Genomic DNA, 24,064 nt, shown 5'->3' on the forward strand with positions numbered 1-24,064 from the left:
CCTGGGAAGAGCGCCTGCTGTGTGCTGTGCTACCCCTCAGCCTGGGGCCCCTCGGCAGCCCGGCAGTTGCCTTCACAACACAAATGGCCCTGGTGCAGGTTACTTTGGCCTTCCTCAGGGGCAGATCTCTGAGCAAAGAACTGGTTCTTGTTCACTAAGCATTTTCACCACTGCCTGGGGCCAGGCCAGAGCTCTACATGAGCCAGTGGAAAGATACTGAAATGAGGAGGAGAAAAGGGAGTGTCATGCCAGTCCTTCCACAAAATAGGGCTTCGGCCCATCACTGAGAGGTGCCGGAGTCGGGGGCCGGACCACAGCTTTCCTGCTGGAGTCATCGCTGTCCACAGGCACTCGATTCTAGGGGTCGGCCGGCCTGGGGGGCCAGAGCTAGGACCAGGCCTGAGACAGGACCCCACACCTGCCTCCCTGCTGGGCATCCCCACTGCCCCCTGCCCCAGAGCCAGGAAAAAAACTTAAGGCAAGTCACTGACACCAGCAGCAGCATAGCCACTAACGCGCTAGGCCAGAGCAGGGCTCTAGCGGGGGTAAGAAGGCTGCTCAGTCTGGCTCCCTGGTGACCTGAGGAATCACCTGCCCCAGTCTTGGCTGTCCCATGAAGTGATGGGCTGTGTTCCCAGATTCCACAGACTCCAGGAGATTGAGCCCAGAACATACCTGGGGTCCCTCAGAGGGCTCTGACCCTGAACTGAGGGGAGCTGGGCCTCTTGGAGTTCAGGCCATGGGGCTCCCCTGGACTTGAGCAGAGTGGCTGGGCAGGGTGGGGTTACAGGCGGATTAGCCTTGCTCTGCCCAGCCCTGGGCTCACTGGGTACAAGCACTGGGGGCTTGGAGTTGGGGCTGGGGGTTGGATGTAAAAGATCAGACCAACGAGGGTGGGTGCTGAAAGGCGGAGGTTCTGTTCTATTCCCAGGGTGCCTGCGGAGCCACAGAACCTGGCATCTGGTTTCTGGAATTCAGCCATGCCCTTGGTTTCCTGCCTCCCATGTCAGCTCTCCAATGCCACAAAGACCATCTCACTTTGAGCCTCCGTAGACTTCCTTCTTTCCATCCATCCACTCATGTGTTTGCTGAGCACCCCTTTTATGCCAGGGGTTGTTCTGGCACTAGGGATACAGTAGTGAACAGACACGGAAGGACAGAGATGCCGTTTGTGGAGGTGAGGCAGGCTGCAGGAAGAGCTCTGTTCTGGCGAGTTAAATTTGAGATGCTGATTTGATATCCAGTAAAGACATCAAGTAGGCAGGTCTGAACTACAGACATACCATGGGAGTTGTTGCCATTTAGAGGGTCTTTAAAGCCACCAGACTGGCTGAAATCATCTAGGGAATGAATGGAGAAGAGGCTGAAGGACTGGGCCCTGAGATCTGGGGAATAGGAGGGACCCACAAAGGCAGCAGAGCAGTGAGTAGAAGACCAGGAAAGCGAGATGCCCTGGTGACCACGAGAAGAAAAGGGGTGCAGAGAGGAGAGGGCTTCTTGCTAGTGGGGAACCCAGGTGGCCACGCCCACCATGACTCTGGGACCAAGTCCACGCTCCTCACAGCTTCCAGACAGCTGCAGGGCATGGAAGGGCCATGCCCACTCCTGCTTTTCCTTGCCCCTCAGCACTTCACCTCCAACTTTGCAGTACTCTGTGGATGTCTGCCCAGCCAGGGCCTTTGTTCCTGCTGGCCCCTCCTCCTTCCCACTTGCCCTTCAGAACCTAGCTCAGATGGCCCCTCCTCCTGGAAGCCTTCCAGGCTGGGGTAGCTCTCTCCCTGGGTTCCCACAGCCTGGTTCAATGTATGCCTCCCCCATCAGGCTGGGAGCTCCTCTAAGCCAGGGACCATGTAAGAGCCCTCTTCGTCCTGAGAATTGCCAGCACAGGTCCTGGTGCCCAGTAGGTGCTCGATGAGTGCTCTTGGAATAACTGGATGTTGTTGAGTAGCCCCAGAATGTGCTCAGTGGCACCCCTCCCTATGGCATGCTGTCACCTGTGGGTGGGTAGGTGCCCAGGTGTGGGGAAGGAGGTGGCCTTTGTGGGTACCTGCTACTGCCAATCCAAAGGAGACCACTCTGGCCGTGTCCACCCAGTACCCCAGGAGCTCCCGGAGGGTGGGGACCATGTCTCCCTCATTCTGTAACTCGCTCCCAGCACAACACCTGGTACACAGTAGGTGCTTATTAAATGGGCTGCCCCTAGAGGAGGTCTACGGTGAGGGACCTCAGGGCTCAATCTCCAGTCTGGACCTATTCTTGGGTTCCATCATTGGCCTAGCTGGGGAGGAGGAGATTGGGTCTCGTGTACACGTATGTGTGTGCACGTCTGAGTGTGTGGTGTGTGGGTGGGAGTGTGACTGCATGTGTGGGAGTGTGATGTGCCTGTATGCATGTGTGTGCGCATGTATGCCTGTGCACGTGTGTGAGAGTGAACATGGCAGGGGCCATGTTGCTCTGACAGGCTGGCCTCTAAGGGATGGAGGTCCTGCCCTGGGCAGCACGCCCACTCCCTGGATGCAGTCTTTGGATATGAGGAGATGTATTCTGAGGGGAGAGGGTCCCTGGACCGGGGGTCTTCCAGCAGTGAAGCAGGCAGGCCTTGTGGGTCATGGACATCTGAGTGTCCATGTTAAAGAGAGAGTCAAGACAATCCGGTCACCTGCATGCTTTCTGAGACTTTCACCCACAGCAAAAGAGGAACCAGGGAGATGCTGTCTAAAGCCCGAGAGGATCCTGTCCTGCTCCTGTGGGTTGTCACAGAGCCTCTGCCAAACACTTGCCCCAGGTCCAGCCTGAGCCAGCTTTGGGAGAGAACAGAGAGCAGCCTAAAGTGAGGTCCCCTCAAGGAAGTCCACCTTTCCACCTGGCTTCTAAGAACTCCAAACCCATCGACTTGAAACCTTGGCGAATGGAGCCTATTTGATCCAAAGGTGGGGAAACTTGGAAGGGAGGTGCTGTATCCCCATTTTGCCAGCGAGGAAGTGGAGGATCTGACAGGGCAGCTGGAATACAGGAGGGGAAAAGTGGCTTTCCCCCAGGCCAAATTAGAATTCCCTTGCCACTGAAGCTTGCTGGAAATGAACTGAAGAACTTTTGAATGGATCAACCAGGAATTTAAATATATGAGACAGTGAAAAATATGTTCACAATGGGAATGTCACCATTTCATTTCCAAAAGTCTGCTGCTGGAAGTTCCTCTTGTGGGGTTTCGCTATCCAGCATGACCCGGCGCAGCACTCTCCCTGCAGCGTGCTCCTTCACCAGCTCACTGGCTGGGGAGCCTGTACTGGGCGGGAGGCTGGCTGAGGCCCTCAGGTTCCGCTGCATCACTTCCTCTCCTGCGTTGAATGAGGGAGTGAGGACAAAGCTGGTAGACATTTGGGATTTGGAGAAGCAAGGACCTGTCTGTGGAGGGGGCAGCTGTCATGACACACGAGCTTCCCAGCTCTTCACACTGCATCATGTGGTCTCTAAGCCTGTTTCCTCATCTCCATGGGGACAATAAAAAAACCGCCAGTCCTGCCTGCCCCACTTTGCAGATCAGCTGTACTTTGCAGCTCCCTCGACACAAAAGTGTAGTTGGGTTCCAGGCTCCACAACTTAGCACTAAGGCCAGCATCCGAGCTGTCCTCATTCAGGGTGGGTTGGGAGGACAGGCTGCCCAGGCCTGCCCGGCAACCCTGGCCCCCTTCCAGGCAGTCCTCAAGCTACAAGGTCATCTGCTGATGGTCCGCTTACTCAGAGCCTCTGTCCCACTCGCTCAGGGCTGAAGTTCACCTCACCCTCCCTCCTCTCCAAGCAGTCTCCACGGGCTTCAGCCTGCTCAGGATCACGCCAAGCCATCACCACCACTTGCCCCAGGATCCCCGCAGTGGCCTCCAGCTGGACTCCCTACCGCCATCCCACCAGCTCCTCCTCTGTACTCCCAACAGAGTGTTGTTTAAAAAAAAAATGTTTGACTCAGCAATTCTACTGCTAGGAACTTACCCAATGGCTCTGCTGGCAAAACTACTCTAAGATACATGAACGAAGGTGCTCACTGCAGCATTATTTCTAATAACAACTGGAAACAACCCGGACTGCCATCAACAGATACTAATGTGGCTGCTCAAAAGAACGAAGAGATCCTATGTGGTGATGTGGCAAGAGCCTACAATCTAGAGACATCAGGTGAAAAAGGAAGTGCAGAACAGGCTGTAAATAGGATGACTCTTCAGTCATGTATATATGTGTGTTCTTATGAACATACACATTTTCACCAACAGCATGGAAGAAACCCGAAGCTCTGTTAACCTTAGAGAAAAGGACCAGCTAGGGACAACCTTGGGTGGGTTGACTTATCTTTCCCTGAACTCTGAACTTTTATCATTTATGTATAATTGTTTCCTGTCTGTAAAATAAAAAGTAAAATGGGGAGCAGGGCTCAGAGTACCCGGAGCCCCAGATCAGCTGCCCTAGGAGGTGAGGTGCTTGGTCTTCAGGCCCCTCCCAAGCTGGCCACTCCAGCCCCAGCCAAGCCTCCGGCCTCCCCACTTCCAGTCACTTCCTGTCCCCATGGTCCTCTGTGCCTTGCTGCTTTTCCTGCTAATCCCTCAAGCCTAAAAAGTAAGCTTTCAAGTGGAAAGAGCCCAAGCCTGGGAGGCAGAGACACAGGCTGGACGCCACTTTGCCACTGCCTAGCTGAGAGCTCCTCCAGCTGCTGGAAGTTCCCACACTAACTGCTCTCAGCAGTCCCTCAGCAGGAATTACAGACCAACAAAGCCACCTCGCCCAAGGTCCCACCGGCTGTCAGGAAGCAGCACATATCCAATGGCTGGTGCCAGGCCAGGGGTGTTTGTAGAAGGCTCAACTCCCTTGCCTCTGGCTCCAGAGTGCCCATGAACTGGGTGAGGCCTCAGATGCAGCCACACTGAGCTTGGGCCCGCCACCCCCACCTGCTGCTGCTTTCGCTCTCCACAGGTTCCTGTCCTAAAGGTTCTCCCCAAATAAAAGTCTCTAAGTGTTTCCTCGGGAAGCTGACCTATAGCACCAGGTGGGTGACCTTGGGCAAATTCCTTAAATTATCCGTGTTTTCTTCTTAGGGCCCAGAACAGTGCATGGCACATGCTAGGCATGCAATATTTTTCTTGAATATGGAAATGACATTTACCTTGTAAGGGGTGTGTGCAGATTAAATATGCTATGTATCAGGTGCTTGGCATGGCAGCAGTGTCTGGCACAGATCAGGACTTGACATTATTTGGACAGAGACCAGCTGAACCAGGGGTGTACTTGCCCCATTAACCAGGATACGAGGGAGAAATCGACAATAAATATGCTAGCGAGATTTTCTGCAGTCATTGTGGAATGTGTCCACAATTTAAATAATGCCATAAGAACCTAGTGACCATCAGCGTATCTGCCATGTGGCAGACACTACACACACATAACCCAGAGTCTTCAACGCCAGGTAAGTCACATTAGCCCCAGGTTTCAGATGAAGAAATGGAAAGAGACAGATGAAGATCCTTATCTAAGATCACAACATGGGTCAAGGGCAGAGCTGGGCTTCAGCTGGGGCAGGTCAGGCTCCAGGGCTTGGACTTGTGTGGGCGCCCTTCCCGATGGCACCCTCATACCAAACACAGGCTTCAGTGCAACGCAAGGGCTCTTTATTGTCAGCGAGAGCAGCAGGCCAAACGGGTACTGAGGCTCCACGGGGCCCAGACCCTCTTCCGTGGAAGAGAGGCAAGAGGGGTTTCAGGATTCAGAGGGGTCCTCCGCTCACACAGCACCATGCAAATATAGAGCTAAAAACTTTCTGAATGTCTCTGGCTTGAAACCAACTGGCCCAACAGGTTCCTGGAAAGAACACAGTTCATTAGGATCCTGCTACTAGGTTTAACGGCAGCAATTAAAACAAAGATTGGATTGAAGTAAATCTTCAGTGCCTGGACAGTAACTTTCTTTTTCTGACATCGTCTCTCTCTCGGACTAAGAAGGGGCATTGAGGGGCTGTAGCCCCTGGGAGGACAGGAAGCATTCCCAGCCCCCTTCAGTCAAAACAACTGTTGACGCTGCTCTGCTCCTGAGGCCCTCTCACTTCAACCACCAGGAATGATGGTTGAAATGGGCTGCTGCCCTCTCTAATCCCAGGGACAATCATCCCTCACCCATTCCACACACATTTATTGGGCACCTGCTTGCTTTCTGCTGGGCCTATATCCTGTGCTGGAAACAGACACAGCAGTAACTTGACTCTGGTTCCTGTCCTCAAGGAGCTTACAGTCAGCTGTTCAAATAGTGAAAATGAAAGGAGACAGACCCCACTGCAGAAGTAGGAAAAAGAAGAAAGCAGGAAGAAATGACTGATTTGCCGACATTTATACATGGAAGGGTGAGCAGAATGGGGCAGAAAGAAAAAGAAAAGGAAGGAGACTTCAGAAAGCCCAGCACATGCAATAGAAGAAGTAGAAATGAAGGCAGGAAGGGCAAGATCGGGCTGGAGCCCAGGGCGAATGCTGAGGGGTGGAGCGGCAGGAGATGAGGCTGCAGAGGTGAGGAGAAGCTGTCTCCAAACCACAACAGGCCCAGCCCTGAGTCAGTATCCTGGAAGGGAGAGGCTGAGGGAAGAGAACCTGAAGACACAGAGTCAGGAGGGAAAACCTGACTAAGAGCAGAGAGCATGGAGGTGGCTAGTGTGACTATGCAGGTGAACTGAGGGTGTCTGGGGCCAAAGCAAAGGGCACAGACCCAGCAGGCATTTCAGGTGGAAACAGCACTGAGAGCTGCTGGAGAACCAGTTCAAGAACGGACCTGCTGAGAATGTTCAAAGGCTCAGCGACTCCATTTAGCAAGCCCATATTCAGGCCTGTGTGGGACCTAGTTGGTCCCAGAGCAGACAGTACCCCTACTCCACTTTCACAGTCCCTGACCCTGCTGTAGGTCTCTCCAGGGTGCATATCACTGCCTGATGCTCTATCAGGAATTTATTTAGATACTGCTAGTGCCCACTACACAGAGAGCAGGCCTGGACCCTGTCAGCTGAGCAGTGGGGTGCAGCACAATGGTGCCACAGGAGGAACTCCGTATCTGTGGGATGAAACAAAATGAATGCATCCCCAGACCCTGCCCTCAAGGATCTAGGAGCTTGGAGTTCTGTTTGGTGGAGGAAAAAAAACATGTGAAGAGGTTCTGTGCACAGCAATGTGATCGTGCTGTGATGGGGGAATACGGAGGCCAGGGCAGCCCACCTGAGGCACTTAAGTGAGGGTTGGGATGGGGACGGTGGTGGTCAGAAGTTTCCCAAAATAAGAAACACTTATGCTAAACCTAGAAGGACAAGTAGAGGACAGCCTGACAAACAGTAATGGGGAGGGGAGAAGGCAAGAAGCCTCCCAGACAAAAGGAGCAGCACCTACAAAGGCCAGAGCTAATGAAGCCGCAGAGCACCCTGGGAGCTGCGAGGAGCTGGATTGGCTAGAGGGTGCAAAGGGAAGCAGGAGCTGGAGTGGAGCACTGGGCAGGGCCTTAGGTAGGGGCGGGACTGAAGGAGTCCTCCAGGCAGAGATACCGGGTGGGAAGTCCCCAGGGCCAGGGCTCTCCTCACAGAGCACCCCGGCAATCCCACCTGAGGCTCACACCAGGTAGGAGGAGGCATGGCCCTCCTGGGTCAGGCAGGAGATGGCTCAACTTACCACAACCACTCTCTTTTTGATCACTGGGAGACACCAAAAATGCTGATAGAGGAGCTGGTCTGAGTCCACCCAGGCCAAATTCTTGACACCCTCGTTAGAGTCCAGGTCTGTGGTATTCAGTTGAAACACCAGGAAATGGAAGACACGTCCATCCGTGCCCACGCTCTGCACCACCACGGGCTGCTCCAAGACCTTGGCATCATTCTGAGAGGAAAAGGGGACAAGGAAAACAAATCAGAAGCTGTGGAGTGTAAGGAACAGCACGGCCCAGGCAGCTTCTAGTTCTTCCCTTTACAACGTCCACCTACGTCCACTGAATGGCTTCTCTTTGGGACAATTAAAATAGAATGAGGAGTTCAGGGCACTGTCCAGGGCCGGGCCTTCCTTCACCCAGGCTGGCTGTGCCTCATGGCCCCAGGGTGCCTGCTCTTCTATTTGAGCACATCAAAGTAATAGTTCCTGCCACGGAGAGGCGATTTCCAGGCAAGCCAGAGTTCAGGCAGGCCAGCTGGGGGGTTAATGACAGAAATCCCTCAAACTCCTGGCGTTACTTGATGAGGACCACAGTGACATCAGCTATCAAATGTGAATCCGGAGGGTCAACGGATAGATATAATCTCATTCAGTTCTCACTCCATTTGACAGATGAGGAAACTGAGACTCGGTTAGGTAAAGTGACTTGCCGGAAGTCACGAAGATGGGTGGTGTAGAACCCAAACAGGCTCATGCCAGACCACACCCTTCCCCCACGCCCCTGCCTTGCTTTTAAGGGCCTGGCAGTCACATTCACTGGGCTTCATGCTGACGCTGCAACTCAGCACGGGCCATGTTTCTGGAGTATCCACTCCAGCCATGCCAGCGCCAGGATTTCACCAGTCAACTCCTGCTACTGATCTCTTCTAGTTACTGCCACTTGGTAATAGTAGTAACACCTAAAATCATTTACTGAAGGCCTCTCAGGTGCCAGGCATCTTGCCAGTTTTACATCAGGTCACCTCTCATAAATCTAGAGGTATATTCCCACTAACAGATAAGGAAACTGAGGTTCAGAGAGGGGGTATAATTTGCTCCAGGTCACCCATGGGGATCAGACTCCATGCTATTAAGTCACTGAAAGCCCTGTTGTTCTGGTTTAATCCTGGTGTCCCAGTGTATCTAATAGCGGCACCTCATTATTCTCAACGGTGTCCCAGTTTGGGAGATAAATCATATGGTGACCTGCTGAGACTTTGCAGCAATCCAGTTTGGTGACTGCTACTCACTGAACAAGGATCCAACAGGCAGGCCCCATGAAGCAGGCCATCCTTGATTCAAAAATGCTGCCTGTGTTCACCCCACTGGGGCTGAATCTGGCATTAGGAATACCTAATGTCAGACCTCAGTGTGGGCCACACTGGGGCTATTGGCCTTAGAAATACCTGTTCTTAGCTGCATGAAAAATAAATAAAAAGAAAAGTACCTGTAAGTGTTAGCCGAGAATTCTGTATTGACTCTTATCTCCCTCTACAGATCAATAAAACTGCAGGTAGTACATAAATTTCTCAGCAATTTTACCTTTTACATGGAGGCTCTTCCCATAATTGCTCAACTTCACATCCCCAGGAATAATTTGTACCTGGAGGGGCTGAAGGAGGCCTCCACTCCTACCCAACTGGGTGGTAATTAGTTGTATCGTTGCTACCCAGACTCTGATGGCAATAGCTGGCACAGAGGCTACAGCGAGTCTGCAGGCCTGGGACCAGGGTTGTGACTATCTCTGCCTCCTTCTCCTGCCTGAGTTGGGAGTAGCACATCCTTCAAAACTGGAGAGATCATGGTTCCAAGCTTTGCTTCCCCACTCATTAGCTGTGGGATCTTGGGCAAGTTACCTAATCTTTCGGAGCCTTCAGGAAGTATACAGTCAGAGAATGGGAATAAAGACAATTGTCCTAGGATTGGAAAGACACAAGAAGGTCATATAAAGATCTGACAGCTACTAATTTCTTAGCTGTGTATCCTTGGGCAAGTTCCTTAGCCTCCCTGAGCCTCAGTTTCACCATCTGTAAAATGAAGCTAATAGCATCTGCCACATGGGGTTAAAAAACTACAAGGATTAAATAATGCCGTGTTCTGAAATTTCAGTTCAGTGGTTGCCTTTTCTTTTTTCTTTTTTTTTTTTTTTCCTTTGAGGCAGAGTCTCACTCTCTCACCCAGGCTGGAGTGTAGTGGTGCAATCTCAGCTCACTGCAGCCTCCGCCTCCTGGGTTAAAGCAACATTCATGCCTCAGCCTCCCGAGTAGCTGGGATTACACGTGCATGCCACCACACCCAGCTAATCTTTGTATTTTTAGTAGAGATGGGGTTTCGCCATGTTGGCCAGGCTGGTCTCGAACTCCTGGCCTCAAGTAATCCTCCCACCTTGGCCTCCCAAAGTGCTGGGATTACAGGTATGTACCATCACACCCAGCTAATCTTTGTGTTTTTAGTAGAGATGGGGTTTTGCCATGTTGGCCAGGCTGGTCTCGAACTCCTGGCCTCAAGTGATCCTCCTACCTCGGCCTCCCAAACTGCTGGGATTACAGGCGTGAGCCACTGCGCCCGGCCAGTTCAGTGGTTTTTAAACTCGAGCTTGTAGCAGCATAACTGGGGGGCTTGTTAAAATGCTGATAGCTGGGCCCCAACCCCAGGGTTTCTGATTCAGCAGGTCTGGGGTAGGTCTGAGAGTATGCCTTTTCAACAAGTTCCCAGATGATGCTTCTGCTGCTAATCCAAGACTATATTTTACGAACGAACCACTGATTTTTTTTTTTAATAAAAACCCTAAATAAATGTGTGGTATGCAGCAGGTGCTCAATCTGGGCAAGGCCCATTCCACTCCCTATCCATTTGGCTAACCATGGCTCTCCAACTCCCCCTAGGCCAAATAAGATGGGAAACAGTACTTTTCCTCATTCCCCCTCTAGAAAACACTCAGGCTCTAACCAAGACCTGGGAGTCCAGCAGTGGCTCTCATGAACTACCCCCCAACACACCCCAAACCAGGGATCTGGTGTCCCAGGCCTGCTTGAGGGCTCCCATACAGCCCTCCCCTCCCTGGAGGCCTTTGCTCCCAGAGCCAGGCTTTCCCCATCTTGGGACAGCTCTCCGTGACAAGTTAGTCTGTATTCTATACCATCTAGGTCCCTGAAACCTCCTCTTAGGATCAGGGGATAACACCAACGAGTATCTTGGGTCCCCAGCACCCATCCTGAGTTTGCAGGCAGGGCTTGGCCATCTCTATGCTCCACTTCCTCCTGCCTGTGCTCCACTTCTGCCACTACAAGAACAGAGGCAGCATGCTGCAGCACAAACAACTGAAGACTTCAGAGTGGGGCAGACCTAGCTGCAGTCCTATCTCCACCACTTAGTGCTGTGTAATGCTGATAAGCTGCATGGCCTCCCTGTAATTCTATGGCACAGCTTAGAAAGTAGGGACTTCAGTAAAAACATGTGGGCTACTGTGATCAAGTGAGCTACTTAGGTGAAGCACAGGCAGTCACCCCCTAGTGATGTTGGCTCATCTTCACAGGGTGGGCTGAAGTACTCCTCCCTAAAACTCTTCAGTCAAGAAATCAGTTCCCCTATATCCCTTTTCTTCCTCTGAGTAGTAACCTTAAGGGAGGAGACCAACACCACATAAAGCAGCTCAGTGGTCTTCTCCACATACATACCCCATAGAGGAGCCGGGCCTGAGCCAGGGCACTGCCAAAAGCAAACAGGATCATCTTGGCCCGCAACTGATCTGGTTGAAGGCGGTGTGGTCGTAAATTGGCTTTGTCCAGTAAGTACAGGGTATGGGGATAGGGGTAAGGATAGCCTTCCTGGAATCCTGCAAGAGACATAATTATGTGGAGGGGTGGAAAGGATTCATCAGCCTGCCACAAAGCCTCAGGAAAGTCACCTCGCCTTAGCCCAGGGACAGGTGCTACAGAGAGACTCAACAAAGGTGGATACTATCACTATAGCTCAGGGGCTGGCAAACTTTAGCTTGCTGGCCAAATCTGACCTGCTACCTATTTTTGTAAATAACATTTTCTCTGGAGCACAACCACACTCACTCATTTACGTATGACTATTGGGTAGCTGTGACAGAGACCATATGTGGCCTGTAACACCTAAAATATTTACTGTTTGACTCTTCACAGAAAATGCCTGCCAACCTGTTATAGGTGCTGCTTGCAAGCTAGCTCTAACTCCACACCTTTCTCTCTCATTCTGGCACACAGATGACAGTGATGTTAGGAGAAGGAGAACTTGAAATCTGTGGTAATTATTCAAAAGAAAGCAAGTCATTTGCAAAATTTACTACTTTAATATTAGTGACAAATGACTTGCCTCATCATTCACAACTGACCCGCACAACACTGGTGCTGAGAATCAAAGTTTAGCACTTGTTCGTTTCAGCCATGACCTTGTCAAGTCATGATTCTCTTCTCTCGCATGGCTACGAGTAACTCTTGGTAAGCTGGGAACTTCTAGAATAAGTGATCTGGATCACTGAACATAGGTGAAAAGAAGAAAGAAAGAAAGGTTGGGAAGGCTGGCCACGGTGGCTCATGCCGGTAATCCCAGCACTTTGGGAGGCTGAGGCAAGCAGATCGCTTGGGCCCAGGAGTTTTAGACCAGCCTAGGAAACATAATAAGACCCTATCTCTAAAAAGAATACGAAAATTAGCCAGGTGTGGTAGCACATGCCTGTGGTCCCGGCTACTCAGGAGGCTGAGGTGGGAGGATTGCTTGAGCCTGGGAGGTCAAGGCTGCAGTGAGCAACAATTGTGCTACTTCACTCCAGCCTGAGTGACAGACTGAGACCCTGTCTCAGGGAAAGAAAAAAAAAAAAAAAAGAGGCTGGGAAAATAATGTAGGCTCTGAAAAGCCTGGAGGAGGCATGGCTCTCCTGCATGTTTGGTCCTTCAGCCTGCTCAGGTATTCGGCACAGGTAAATATCTAGAACTCACTCTGTGCCAAGCTGTAAGACAGGTACCAGGAATGGAGGCCAAGCAGAGCCTGCCACTGCCTTTGAGGAGCTCACAGTTTAGAGGGGAGACAGACAGGAAAACTGACCATATCTGTATGGAGGGACATGTCAAGATGTGAGGTAAGTCAGGGGCTGTGGGAGGACAGCCGGAAGGACCCTGACGAGACTGGAAGATCCCAAAGCATTTCTGAGAGAAAGTGATTCCTAAGATGAACTGTGAAAGATGACAAGTTAGCAAGCTGAAGACCAAAAGGGAAGAATGGCCAAGAGCTTCAGCAGAGGGAGAGGAAGTGACAAGGCAGGGAGGTGAGAGAGGGCATGGTGAATTTAGCACAGTCACAAGAAACAGGGCAGGCAGGGGAGGAGGCAAAGATGAGGCTGGGGATGGGGCAGAGACCAGATGTGAAGGCCCTTTCATGATGAGCAAAGGAGTTCCAACTTTACCCAACAGGCCACGGGGAGGTGGGCATGAAGACAGATGGGATGAAAGTGGTGTTGGGGAAAGGCTACTCTGGAATTATGAACTAGATGGACCAGAGAGAAAATAGTGTGGGGTCAGACAGACCAGCTGGGAGGCTGTGGCAATAGGCTAGGTAAGGACAGTAAAGGTTGACCTAGGTTGTGGCTATGACAATGAAGGGGTTTATGAGGAAGATGCTACAGCTCATGAGGACACAGTGGATGGCAGGAAGTGGGGGCCAGCCTAGTCTCACTCCCTTGTGACGTCTTGCCTGACGGAGTACATGGTGGTCCCTTGCTTGATGGAGTTTGGATTAATGGCCCCATTCAATGTCTATGGGGCTTCCTCAGTTCCTAAAGGGGGTTGGCCAGAGTTTACAAGGTAAACAGAAAATGGGTGCCTTTCATGGGACCTATGAATAAAGAAAAAGCCTTGGTGAAAAGCCCCTCAAACGCCCAATGATACAGTTTGCTGAAGAAAAAAAAAAGTCCCTCAAGCCACTCTGATGTAATAGAATTACTTCTCCAAGGTAAAAAGTAAAGTAGTCTTTGAGCAAATCACTTAACTTCCCTGAGCTGCAGTTTCTTTGCCTATGAAATGGAGACAATAGTACTTGTCTCATGGGGCTGCCACATGGATCCTAGGAGATAGGTAATACACACGAGGTGCCTAGCACCTAGCAAGTTCTTAGTATATCTTTTCCCTCCAGAAAAAGCATGTCCTTCTCCTCCACACTGCCTAAAAGTCCAAGACATTGATCCTTACCTGTGTCATTTTTCACATCATAAATATTGCATTCATGAAGATCGATGATGGGTGATATGGGGTAGAAGGTCTCTAGAACATGATTCTTAGTAGCTTCAACCTCCTCTCTGGAGGCGATGGTGGGCAGAGGATCCTTAGTGCTCAGTCGGGCTCCACCAGAACCACGGACTTGAAGGAGAAGAGACTCTAAAAGGGAGAAAAATGGTTACTCTAACCTGGTACTAAAGGCTTTCGCAGCTGGGTGCAGTAGCTCATGCCTATAATCCCAGCACTTTGGGAGGCCAAGGCAGGTGGATCATTGGAAGCCAGGAGTTCTAGGTCAGCCTGGGCAACATGACAAAGCCCCATCTCTACTAAAAAATACAAAAAATTGGCCAGGCACGGTGGCTCACGCCTGTAATCCCAGCACTTTGGGAGGCTGAGGCGGGTGGATCACGAGGTCAGGATATCAAGACCATCCTGGCTAACGCGGTGAAACCCAGTCTCTACTAAAAATACAAAAAATTAGCCGGGTATGGTGGCTGGCACCTGTAGTCCCAGCTACTCGGGAGGCTGAGGCGGGTGAATGGCATGAACCTGGGAGGCGGAGCTTGCAATGAGCTGAGATGATGGCACTGCACTCCAGCCTGGGTGACAGAGCGAGACTCCGTCTCAAAAAAAAAAAAAAAAATTAGCCGGGAGTGGTGGTGCGTGCCTATAATCCCAGCTACTAGGGAGGCCGAAGCACGAAAATCGCTTGAACCTGGGAGGCAGAGGTTGCAGTGAGCCAAGATCACGCTATTCCACTCCAGCCTGGGTAACAGAGTGAAACTGTCTCAAAAAACTTAAAAAAAAAAAAAATTTAAAGACTTTCTCAATTCTGCAAAGTCTAAAGCCTTCATCCTCCCATGTGCCTCAAGTCATTTATAGCATTTCTAGATCAGCCTAATCACAGAACACAAAACTTTGAGTTAGGATGTTAATCCTGGGATCCTTAAGAGGGGATGAAGCAAGGCACTCTTCTTCCTGTGTTCCCTTCCTAGTAAACCCTGAGGGCTGATGGTCTCTGGGGAGCGAAGCCTGCCCCATCCAGATCTTCCTGAGCACCTGCTGTAACCTGGGGAACCAGAGATGTGTGAGAGTTACTCTCTCCTCTCAAGGAGCCCACCAGGTAGTGAGTGCTACAGTGAAAAGGATGAAACATATTCAAAAATTGTACAGGTGAGGAAAACTGAACTTCTCTGGGAATGGGAAGTTCCCTGAAAGAAGCAATGCCTTAAAATGACATCTGGAAGGATGGATAAGAGCAGAGATTCTCAACTGCAGCACTATTCACATTTGGATCAGATAACTCTTTGGCGGAGTGGGGGGAGGGAATGTCCTGTGTACTGTGGGATGTTTAGCAGCATCCTGGCTTCTACTTACTAGACGCCATTTTAACTCCCTCCCCATCCCATCTCCCCACACGCCGTCCACATCATGTCAAAGATGTCTCCACACACTGCCAAATGTCCTCCAGAGGGAAAAACTGTCCCTAGTTGAAAACCACTGGGTAAGAGCTTGCCAGGCAAAGAAAGGGGGAAAAGCACTCTAGTTAAGGAGGAATAATGTGCAAAGGCACAGGTGCAGGCAACTCCGTGGCAGAATTTAAGGAGAGAAATCCAGGTGACTAGAGTAGGATACAGCAGGGAAGGAGTGATGGAGAGAGAGAGGAGCACTGAGACTAGAGTTAGAGGAGATTCTTTTTTTTTTTTTTTTTTTGAGACGGAGTCTTGCTCTGTTGCCCAGGCTGGAGTGCAGTGGCGCAATCTCAGCTCACTGCAAGCTCCGCCTCCCGGGTTCACGCCATTCTCCTGCCTCAGCCTCCCGAGTAACTAGGACTATGGGTGCCCACCACCATGCCCGGCTAATTTTTTTGTTTTTGTATTTTTAGTAGAGACGGGGTTTCACCGTGATAGCCAGGATGGTCTTGATCTCCTGACCTCGTGATCCACCCACCTTGGCCTCCCAAAGTGCTGGGATTACAGGAATGAGCCACCGCACCCAGCCAAGGCAGAGGAGATTCTTAAACTTAGGAAAGGGGCCAGACTGTCCTTAACAACTGAGAGTGAGAAAACCCTAGCCAGTCAAACAGCCTCACTGAAGTCGGATTAGCATACATGCTACATGCAGACGTAGGTGGCAAGAGGAAAACAAACTCACATCTGACTCATCAGCAAGCCAGCCATTGTGAACATGCATAGATGCCCTTCACAGAGGTCCCCACAGGAGGTCACATGCTACCACCAGACAAAATGTGCCTGGAAAAACACCTTGAGAATGGCCTCCTGAGGAGTATCCACGGAGGCAAATCTTTCTCAGAAGGTGCTTGGGTTTTCAGAAATAGCCACAGTGTGATGGTAATGGATCAAGGCCGGTATTCTTGTACGTCTAAGAATTGGTTTGGTCAACAGCACTGTCATTAATTAGCATGTGGCCTCCCTTACTGGATAGGTAAGAAAGGGATACTACATCTGTGGGTGGATAAACTCTGATCTGTCACACCTCAAGAATAGTTTTCTAAAGTATTTCCTGTTTCCTCACATATAATATGCAAGAAAAATAAATGTGCATGGACCTCTCTTAACCTTGGGTTTTCCATTCTCCCCACAGACCACTCTTGTGTGGTTTCTGATTCAATTCCCTCCATATCCCTCCTCCAGTGACAGCTCCAAATGGGGTAGTTTAATTAGAGGTAATACTTGATGATGGGCCAAGTACTCCTCTATTAATGAGGTTCACTAATTTCCTTAGTGGTGTCATTACCTCTGCAAAGCTGACTCATTGCCAGGAAGTCTATACACAAATCCTGACCAAGCAGATGTCCTGAAATCCCAGATCATTCCGTAGCTGGTTTTCCTGCTCCAGGATTCCACCAGTTAGAATACCTGTGTTCTCTGAACATCCCTGCCTGAAACACCAACAGTAGGTATATGCATTTACACATCCCTTCAGTCAGCACCTACTGTGTACCATGAACTGTTAGACACTGTGGACAATGTGAGTAAGATATGGTCCCAGCCATCAGGAGTTCAGTTGAGTGGGGTAGACAGAACCGACAGTAGATACTGACAATACAGTGTAATCTGTGCTATGATGGCAGAATGGGCATAAAGAACACAGAGGAGGAAAAGATACCCCAGCCTGGATTCACAGAGAAAGGGGGCTTGAGTGAAGTCTTGCAGATAAGGAGAATTTAGTTAAATGAAGAAAGCAGCCGGCCAAGCACGGTGGCTCACGCCTGTATTCCCGCAGTTTGGAAGGCCAAGGCGGGTGGATTGCCTGAGGTCAGGAGTTCAAGACCAGCCCGGCCAAAATAGTGAAACCCCGTCTCTACTAAAAATACACACACACACACACAAATTAGCTGGGCGTGGTGGCGGGTACTTGTAATCCCAGCTACTTGAGAGGCTGAGACAGGAGAATCACTTGAACCCAGGATGCGGAGGTTGCAGTGAGCTGACACCATTGCACTCCAGCCCAGGCAACAAGAGCGAAACTCCATCTGGAAAAACAAAAAAAAAGAAAAGAAAAGAAAGCAGAAAAGAGTATTCTAGGCCGGGAGCAGTGGCTCATGTCTGTAATCCCAGCACTTTAGGAGGCCAAGATGGGCAGATCACTTGAGGCCAGGAGTTCGAGACCAGCCTGGCCAACATGGTGAAACCCCATCTCCAATAAAAATACAAAAATTAGCTGGGTGTGGTGGCATATGCCTATAATCCCAGTTACTCAGGAGACTGAAGCACAAGAATTGCTTGAACCCGGGAGGCAGAGGTTGCAGTGAGCTGAGATTGCACCACTGTACTCCAGCCTGAGCGACACAGCAAGACTCTGTCTCAAAAAATAAACAGGCCGGGCGTGGTGGCTCACACCTGTAATCCCAGCACTTTGGGAGGCCGAGGCAGGCGGATCAGGAGGTCAGGAGATCGAGACCATCCTGGCTAACATGGTGAAACCCTGTCTCTACTAAAAATACAAAAAATTAGCCAGGCGTGGTGGCAGGCGCCTGTAGTCCCAGCTACTCGGGAGGCTGAGGCAGAAGAATGGCGTGAACCTGGGAGGCGGAGCTTGCAGTGAGCCGAGATTGCACCACTGCACTCCAGCCTGGGTGACAGAGCGAGACTCCGTCTCAAAAAAATAAATAAATAAAATAAGTAAATAAATAAATAAACAAATAAAAATAAAAATCAAACAAACAAAAAAGAGTACTCCAGACAGAATGCACAGCATGTGCAAAGGCACCTAGTGTGAAAGCTTGATGCTAAAAAGCTGAAAGTGGCTAATTTAGGGATGGGGTGGGGGGCAGTAAAGCAGGAGATAAGACTAGAAAGACTAAGTGGCGACCAAATCATGAGGGCTGGTAACCCACAATAAACGGTTTACACTACTAGGAGACAGTGAAGGATCTGAAACAGGGCAGGGACATAAAGACTTGCACTTTAGAAAGATCACTCTAGCAGGCCATGATGAAAATGGATTTGGAAGACTAGAGAGGTGTAAGTGAGGTAAGAAGACTATTGCAATAGAATATGAGCATTGTGAGGGCGGAGGCTACATGTGCTCTATTATAAATTTCCTTACCTTCAACATTTAGGCACTTCCCAAGCACATCCTAAGCACTCAATAGATATGGCTGACTGTTAATGGTTGAATTAACATCTTAGAAAGTGATTAAAAACAAAAATGTTGGGCTATGGCTAATGATACTGAGGGTGTGTCTGAGCCTACAAAACGAGACCACGAATGATGGGAGTAAGGATCGGTATTTGGGGGCAGGGGGATGGGAGCTGGTGGTGGGGTTAAGAGTAGAAAGGCAAAAAAAAACAGACCAAGGCTTTCTGGTGTACAAGATGACCAACCTCGGTTCCAGGTAGCAGAAAACGTGGAGTTTTGGACACAGATCCTCCTGGCCAGAGAAGGATGCTTGAGAATCTGAGATTTACACAGCTGTATTAGGTTGTCCACGATGACCGGGCTTGAAGACAAAAAGAGACATTTGGGGACTTAAAGCAACAGGTCGACTCGAAGATCCATTAGTAGGAAATCTTCTTTACTTGGGGGAACTTACCAGTAGGTCTCTCTCTTGGGGATTTCCTCAGTGGTCTGCCAGAGACGGGCGTGAGAGATCACATTCAGAACGCGCTCGTCTTGGTTCTCTATGTGGTTCCTTGGATCATCAACAAGGCTAAGCACTTTCTCAGGAAGGCCTTCTATTAACTTGGTCTTGGTGAGCCAGAGGGCCTGCTTTACACCTTTGAGGTAATCAGCCACAAAAAGAAAGAAAGAAAGAAAAGGATTCAGGAAGAGATGCTTACATCTGCCAGGTAGCATCTTAGTAAAAAGTCTGCCTCAAGTGAGAAACTGGATTTGTTCTGTGACACCTGAGGGGATAGAACCAAAAGTGAAGAGCAGAAGCTAAGAAAGTCAGATTTCAACTCACCTTCAGGAATGACCACCTACTTCAGTATGGTTAATAGGTGACTGAGGTGGTGAGCGCCTGCCACTAGAGGAATTCACACAGTGGCTAAGACAGCTGAGATAATATGGCTGAATGCTGCAAGCAGGGGATAGACCCTAGGCTATGGTACTAAATTGATGGATGCCAACCTTTCATTCAAGATCCTTTCTAATAACCCACACCCCAGCCCTAACTACCAAATATAGCCTATGTCTACCAAATATACATCATTTATTAGGTGTGGGTCTAGGCATAAGCCCATGCTGCCTTCTCAAGGGAAAGGAACCTTTGGAAATAACTGGGAATAACTTTCGGATTTTCATGAATATTTTAAGGAGCTGAACCTCTCTGGCCTTAGTATAGAAAGGTTGGGCTTTTCCTGGATACAGAACTGTTTTGTCTTTTTTTTTTTTTGAGACGAAGTCTCGCTCTGTCGCCCAGGCTGACTGGGCGACATGATGACTGAGCAGCATGATCTCGGCTCACCACAACCTCCGCCTCCCAGGTTCAAGCGATTCTCCTGCCTCAGCTTCTCAAGTAGCTGGATTACAAGCATAAACCACAGCACCCAACTAATTTTTGTATATTTAGTAGAGACAGGGTTTCACCATGTTGTCCACGCTGGTCTCGAACTCCTGACCTGAAGTAATCTGCCTGCCTAGGCCTCCCAAAGTGCTGGGATTATAGGCATTAGCCACTGTGCCTGGCTTGTTTTGTCTTATAGACATGGTAAACTGTGTAACTGAAAATATTTTTCTGTATACCAGAGGTCAACAAACATTTTCCCAAAGGGCCAAAAAGTAAATATTTTCAGCTTCTGGGCCACAGTCTTTCTCACAACTACTCAACTCTGCTAGAGCACAAAAGCAGCAATAGGCAATAATTAACAAGTGTGCATGGTTTTGTTCCAATGAAACTTCATTTATAAAAACAAGCAGCTGACCTAGTTAGCTGACCCTAGCTATGTACCATTTGTTGACTGCTAGCAAGCTCAGGGCCAGGTTTGGGGCTTCCCTTTAGAATGCAGAACCTTAGGCCGGGCACGGTGGCTCACGCCTGTAATCCCAGCACTTTGGGAGGCTGAGGTGGGCAGATCACTTGCGGTCAGGAGTTTGAGACCAGCCTGGCCAACATGGTAAAACCCCGTCTCTACTAAAAATACAAAAAAATTAGCTGGGTGTGGTGGCGCTTGCCTGTAGTCCCAGCTACCTGGGAGGCTGAGGCAGGAGAATCACTTGAACCTGGGAGGCAGAGGCTACAGTAAGCCAAGATCACGCCACTGCACTCCAGTTAGGGCAACAGAGCAAGACTCCTCAAAAAAAAAAAAAAAAAAAAAAAAGTAAATGAAGTAGAACCTCACATAATGAATTTTTGTTGTATTATCTGTTTTATTTTTCCTTTGTACTGATCCCCTCGCCTGTTTTTTAATTTAATCTGGTTGTGTTATAAATAAGCTGCCCAAAATACTTTGCATGAAAAGATGGCGTATACGTAGCCAGGCCCAGTGGCTCATGCCTATAATCCCAGTAACTCAGGAGGTGGGAGGATGACTTGAGCCCAGGAGGTCAAGGCTGCAGTGAGCTGTGATCACACCATTGCACTGCAGCCTGGGTGACAGAGTGAGACCCTGTCTCTAAAATAAATAAATAAATAAAAGATGGTGTATATGCAAACTAAAATAGATTCAGTTTAGCCTGACAGTCTTTAAACATTAAAGAAACTTAGCTACTCTCGGTGGGATGGGCTGTGGTGCCAGGCAAAGACCTCCCTAGCTTCACTTTCCCCAAATTTGGCTTCTGTAAGGGAGGAACATGCATAGACCTAGGTATCTAAGTTCTGGATCAAGTAAACACACCAGTCCTCTATTTTCAAATGAAAAGTCAATACTATATTCTTCTCAATGATCATGCCCAAAAATTAACAGAAGGCTGCTGGCTGCCTTGGTTGGCAGACCACCCATCTCAGCTGGAAGAACACTTCTCTGACTCAAGGTCATATCTTCATTTGAAAATTGTGTCTGGGCCAGACACAGTGGCTCATACCTATAACCTCAGCACTCTGGGAGGCTGAAGTAGGTAGATTGCTTTGAGACCAGCCTGGCCAACGTGGTGTAACCCCATCTCTACAAAAGAAATACAAAAAATTAGCCAGGCATGATAGCATGTGCCTGTAATCCCAGCTACTTAGGAGGCTTAGGTGGAAGGATAGATTAGGCCTGGGAGGTAGAGGTTGCAGTGAGATTGTGCCACTGCACTCTAGCCTGAGTGTCAGAGCAAGATTCTGTCGAAAGAAAAAAAAAGAAAGAGAGCTAGACAGAGAGAAAGGAAGGAAGGAAAGAGACCATGTCTGGGATGGAAGGGAGCTTAAGATACTTTGGGGGAGACACCCTCAGGCAATTTCTCTTGTGGTAACAAATGAAAGGCAATAAGTACAATAAGACTTTTCACTTTAAGATCCATAAGACATCACACCAGAAATATGAATATAAATGTTTAGAAATGTAACTTTTGGGCAGGGGCAGTGGCTCACACCTATAATCCCAGCACTTTGGGAGGCCGAGGCAGGAGGATCACTTGAGTCCAGGATTTTGAGACCAGCCTGCGCAACATGGTGAGACCTCCTCTTCACAAATAATTAAAAACTAGCCGGGAGTGGTGCCATGCGCCTGTGGTCCCAGCTACTCAGGAAGCTGAGGTGGGAGATCACTTGAACTTTGGTGGTCAAGGCTGCAGTGAGGCACGATCATGCCACTGTACTCTGGCCTGGGCAACACAGCAAGATGCTGTCTCAAAAAAAAAAAAAAAAAGTAACTTCTGGATTTTGTGGTGCAGCAGAAAGAGCCCTGGACTGGGAGTCAGATAAACTAAGTTTTAGTTCTGACACCGCCACTGTTCCTTAAACTTGACAATAGATAAAATATTAAGACTTTATGTTTTATTTGCATATGAAAAATAGGTGATAATTAGAGCTGCCATTTACTGAAAGTCACCATCTACCCTGTGCCAGGAGCTTTACCTGCAAGTTAGATGGGATTTTATAAAATGAAAAATGAAACTCAGAGACTAAGGAATTTGCTCCAACTCACATACCTTGTAAGTGACAAGGCTAGGAGGAGAATCTGAGTATGTCCACCCTAAAGAACATCACCTCTCTCCATTACCCCAAATGGCTTCTCTAGCCCTGTATCCTGCAGAGTTTTATTACAGCCTACAGAACCTCTCTGTGAGCAGCAAAAACATAGGATACACAATACATTTTCAGCCTAGGCAAACGAATGTAATCTTAACGTCTAAAATACTGCTAATGCATTCATCCACTTGGTATTGTTACCAGGGTCACTCAAGGATGCCAAGTCTTGTGAGATCCTTCCCACTACCTTGTAAGGACACTGGAAGTGTTTAAAGGCTTGAAAATCAGCTTTCAGGAATGGAATTGAGAAGCTTAAGAGGCTGGCCAATTGACTTAAGTTTTCTCAAACCTAGGATTTATTCTCTGGCTTAGTCCCCCAATCTTGCCAGATTTGCCTTTTTTTTTCCCCCTAATCACTCCTTGGAAAATACTGTTTCCACTTACCTCAACCATTCTGTTTTCAAGACCTGCCCCATCCCTATCCTGATTTGAGGAAGATGGAAGAATGGGAAAAGGGATAAACAAGCTTCTCCATGGACTCTGGAAAATAATTTCTGGTACTGTTCTAGATAGACAGGCTGGTTTTGGCAAAGTCATTTTGATCTGTCCCTAGTGAGAGTGACAGAGGAGTAGACATGGGCTTAAGAGGTGACAGGCCTGGAGATTAAACATCCTGCTGTCTCCACTATAAACTCTCTCCAGCTACTTTTAAAATATACAGTTAATCTCCAGAATGTCAGACCTGGAAAGGTCAATGTGGACTGTCCAGTCAAAACCATTCACTTCCCAGGAAATAGAGGCCCAGGATGGCCAGCCATTTGCCCAAAGTCAAAGAGAGAGAGCCAGGGCTAGGCCTAGAAAGCAGCTCTTTTCACGCTGACACGCAAACTCTCTATTACTCCTGCACAGAGGCCCAGCTCCTTACAACTCAATTCTAACAACCCTCAGAAGACGGGAATCACTACGGCCCCATTTCGCAGACGAAGAAACCAAGACCCACAGAGTTTCAATGTCTTGCCCAAAGCCACAGAGGGTCGGGGTCGGTGCTGGTTAGAGGAACACGGTCCCTTGCCGCCCGTCCTGGGGCCTCACCCTCGAGAAGGCGGCAACGGTGGTGAAAGATATAGCAGGCCTGGTCTTTGTACAGCGGATGCTCGTGAAGAGGGGGCGAGCGGTAGAACCTTGGGTCTTTGTAGCCGCGGTCCCAGGGCGGAAAGATCGGCCGCGCCAGCCAGGGCACGAAGTGCATCTTCCCCGCAAAGGTGATGGGCTCCAGTCCAGGGATCTCGTACACCCTATCCAGGGGAGGAGGCTCCGGCTTCCGCGTGGAGCGCACGCCCCACTCATACGCCCCGCGTCTCGGGGCCCCGAAGCCCCCAAGGCCGAGCTGCCCGGAGCCAGCTAGCGCCCGCCTTGCGGGCCCGGACGCCAATGCCATACCGATCTGATAGCCTCAAGACCTCCACCTGGACCCCGCCATGTTGCCGCGCGCAGGGCCTGCTGGGAACGAATGAGACCGGGCGCCAAAGCTCGTTTTGGGAATGGCAGCCAACTCAACCAAT

The 24,064-nt window shown here is 49.6% G+C and overlaps 1 protein-coding gene across 1 annotated transcript; it reads right to left on the bottom strand.

Moving 5' to 3' along the window:
• Positions 1-5,634: 5,634 nt before the first annotated feature.
• Positions 5,635-24,048, bottom strand: MRPL37 (mitochondrial ribosomal protein L37). The gene is made up of 7 exons (XM_019018960.4): positions 23,595-24,048; positions 18,984-19,167; positions 18,775-18,890; positions 13,898-14,083; positions 11,366-11,523; positions 7,677-7,880; positions 5,635-5,841 (listed from the first exon to the last, which is right to left on the bottom strand). Exons 1-7 carry the CDS (start codon positions 23,938-23,940, stop codon positions 5,764-5,766), a joined length of 1,272 nt encoding a protein of 423 aa, XP_018874505.3. The 5' UTR covers positions 23,941-24,048; the 3' UTR covers positions 5,635-5,763.
• Between the last annotated feature and the right edge of the window lie 16 nt (positions 24,049-24,064).

The sequence above is a fragment of the Gorilla gorilla genome, chromosome 1 (genome assembly GCF_029281585.2).
Source record: "Gorilla gorilla gorilla isolate KB3781 chromosome 1, NHGRI_mGorGor1-v2.1_pri, whole genome shotgun sequence".
NCBI lineage: Eukaryota > Metazoa > Chordata > Mammalia > Primates > Hominidae > Gorilla > Gorilla gorilla.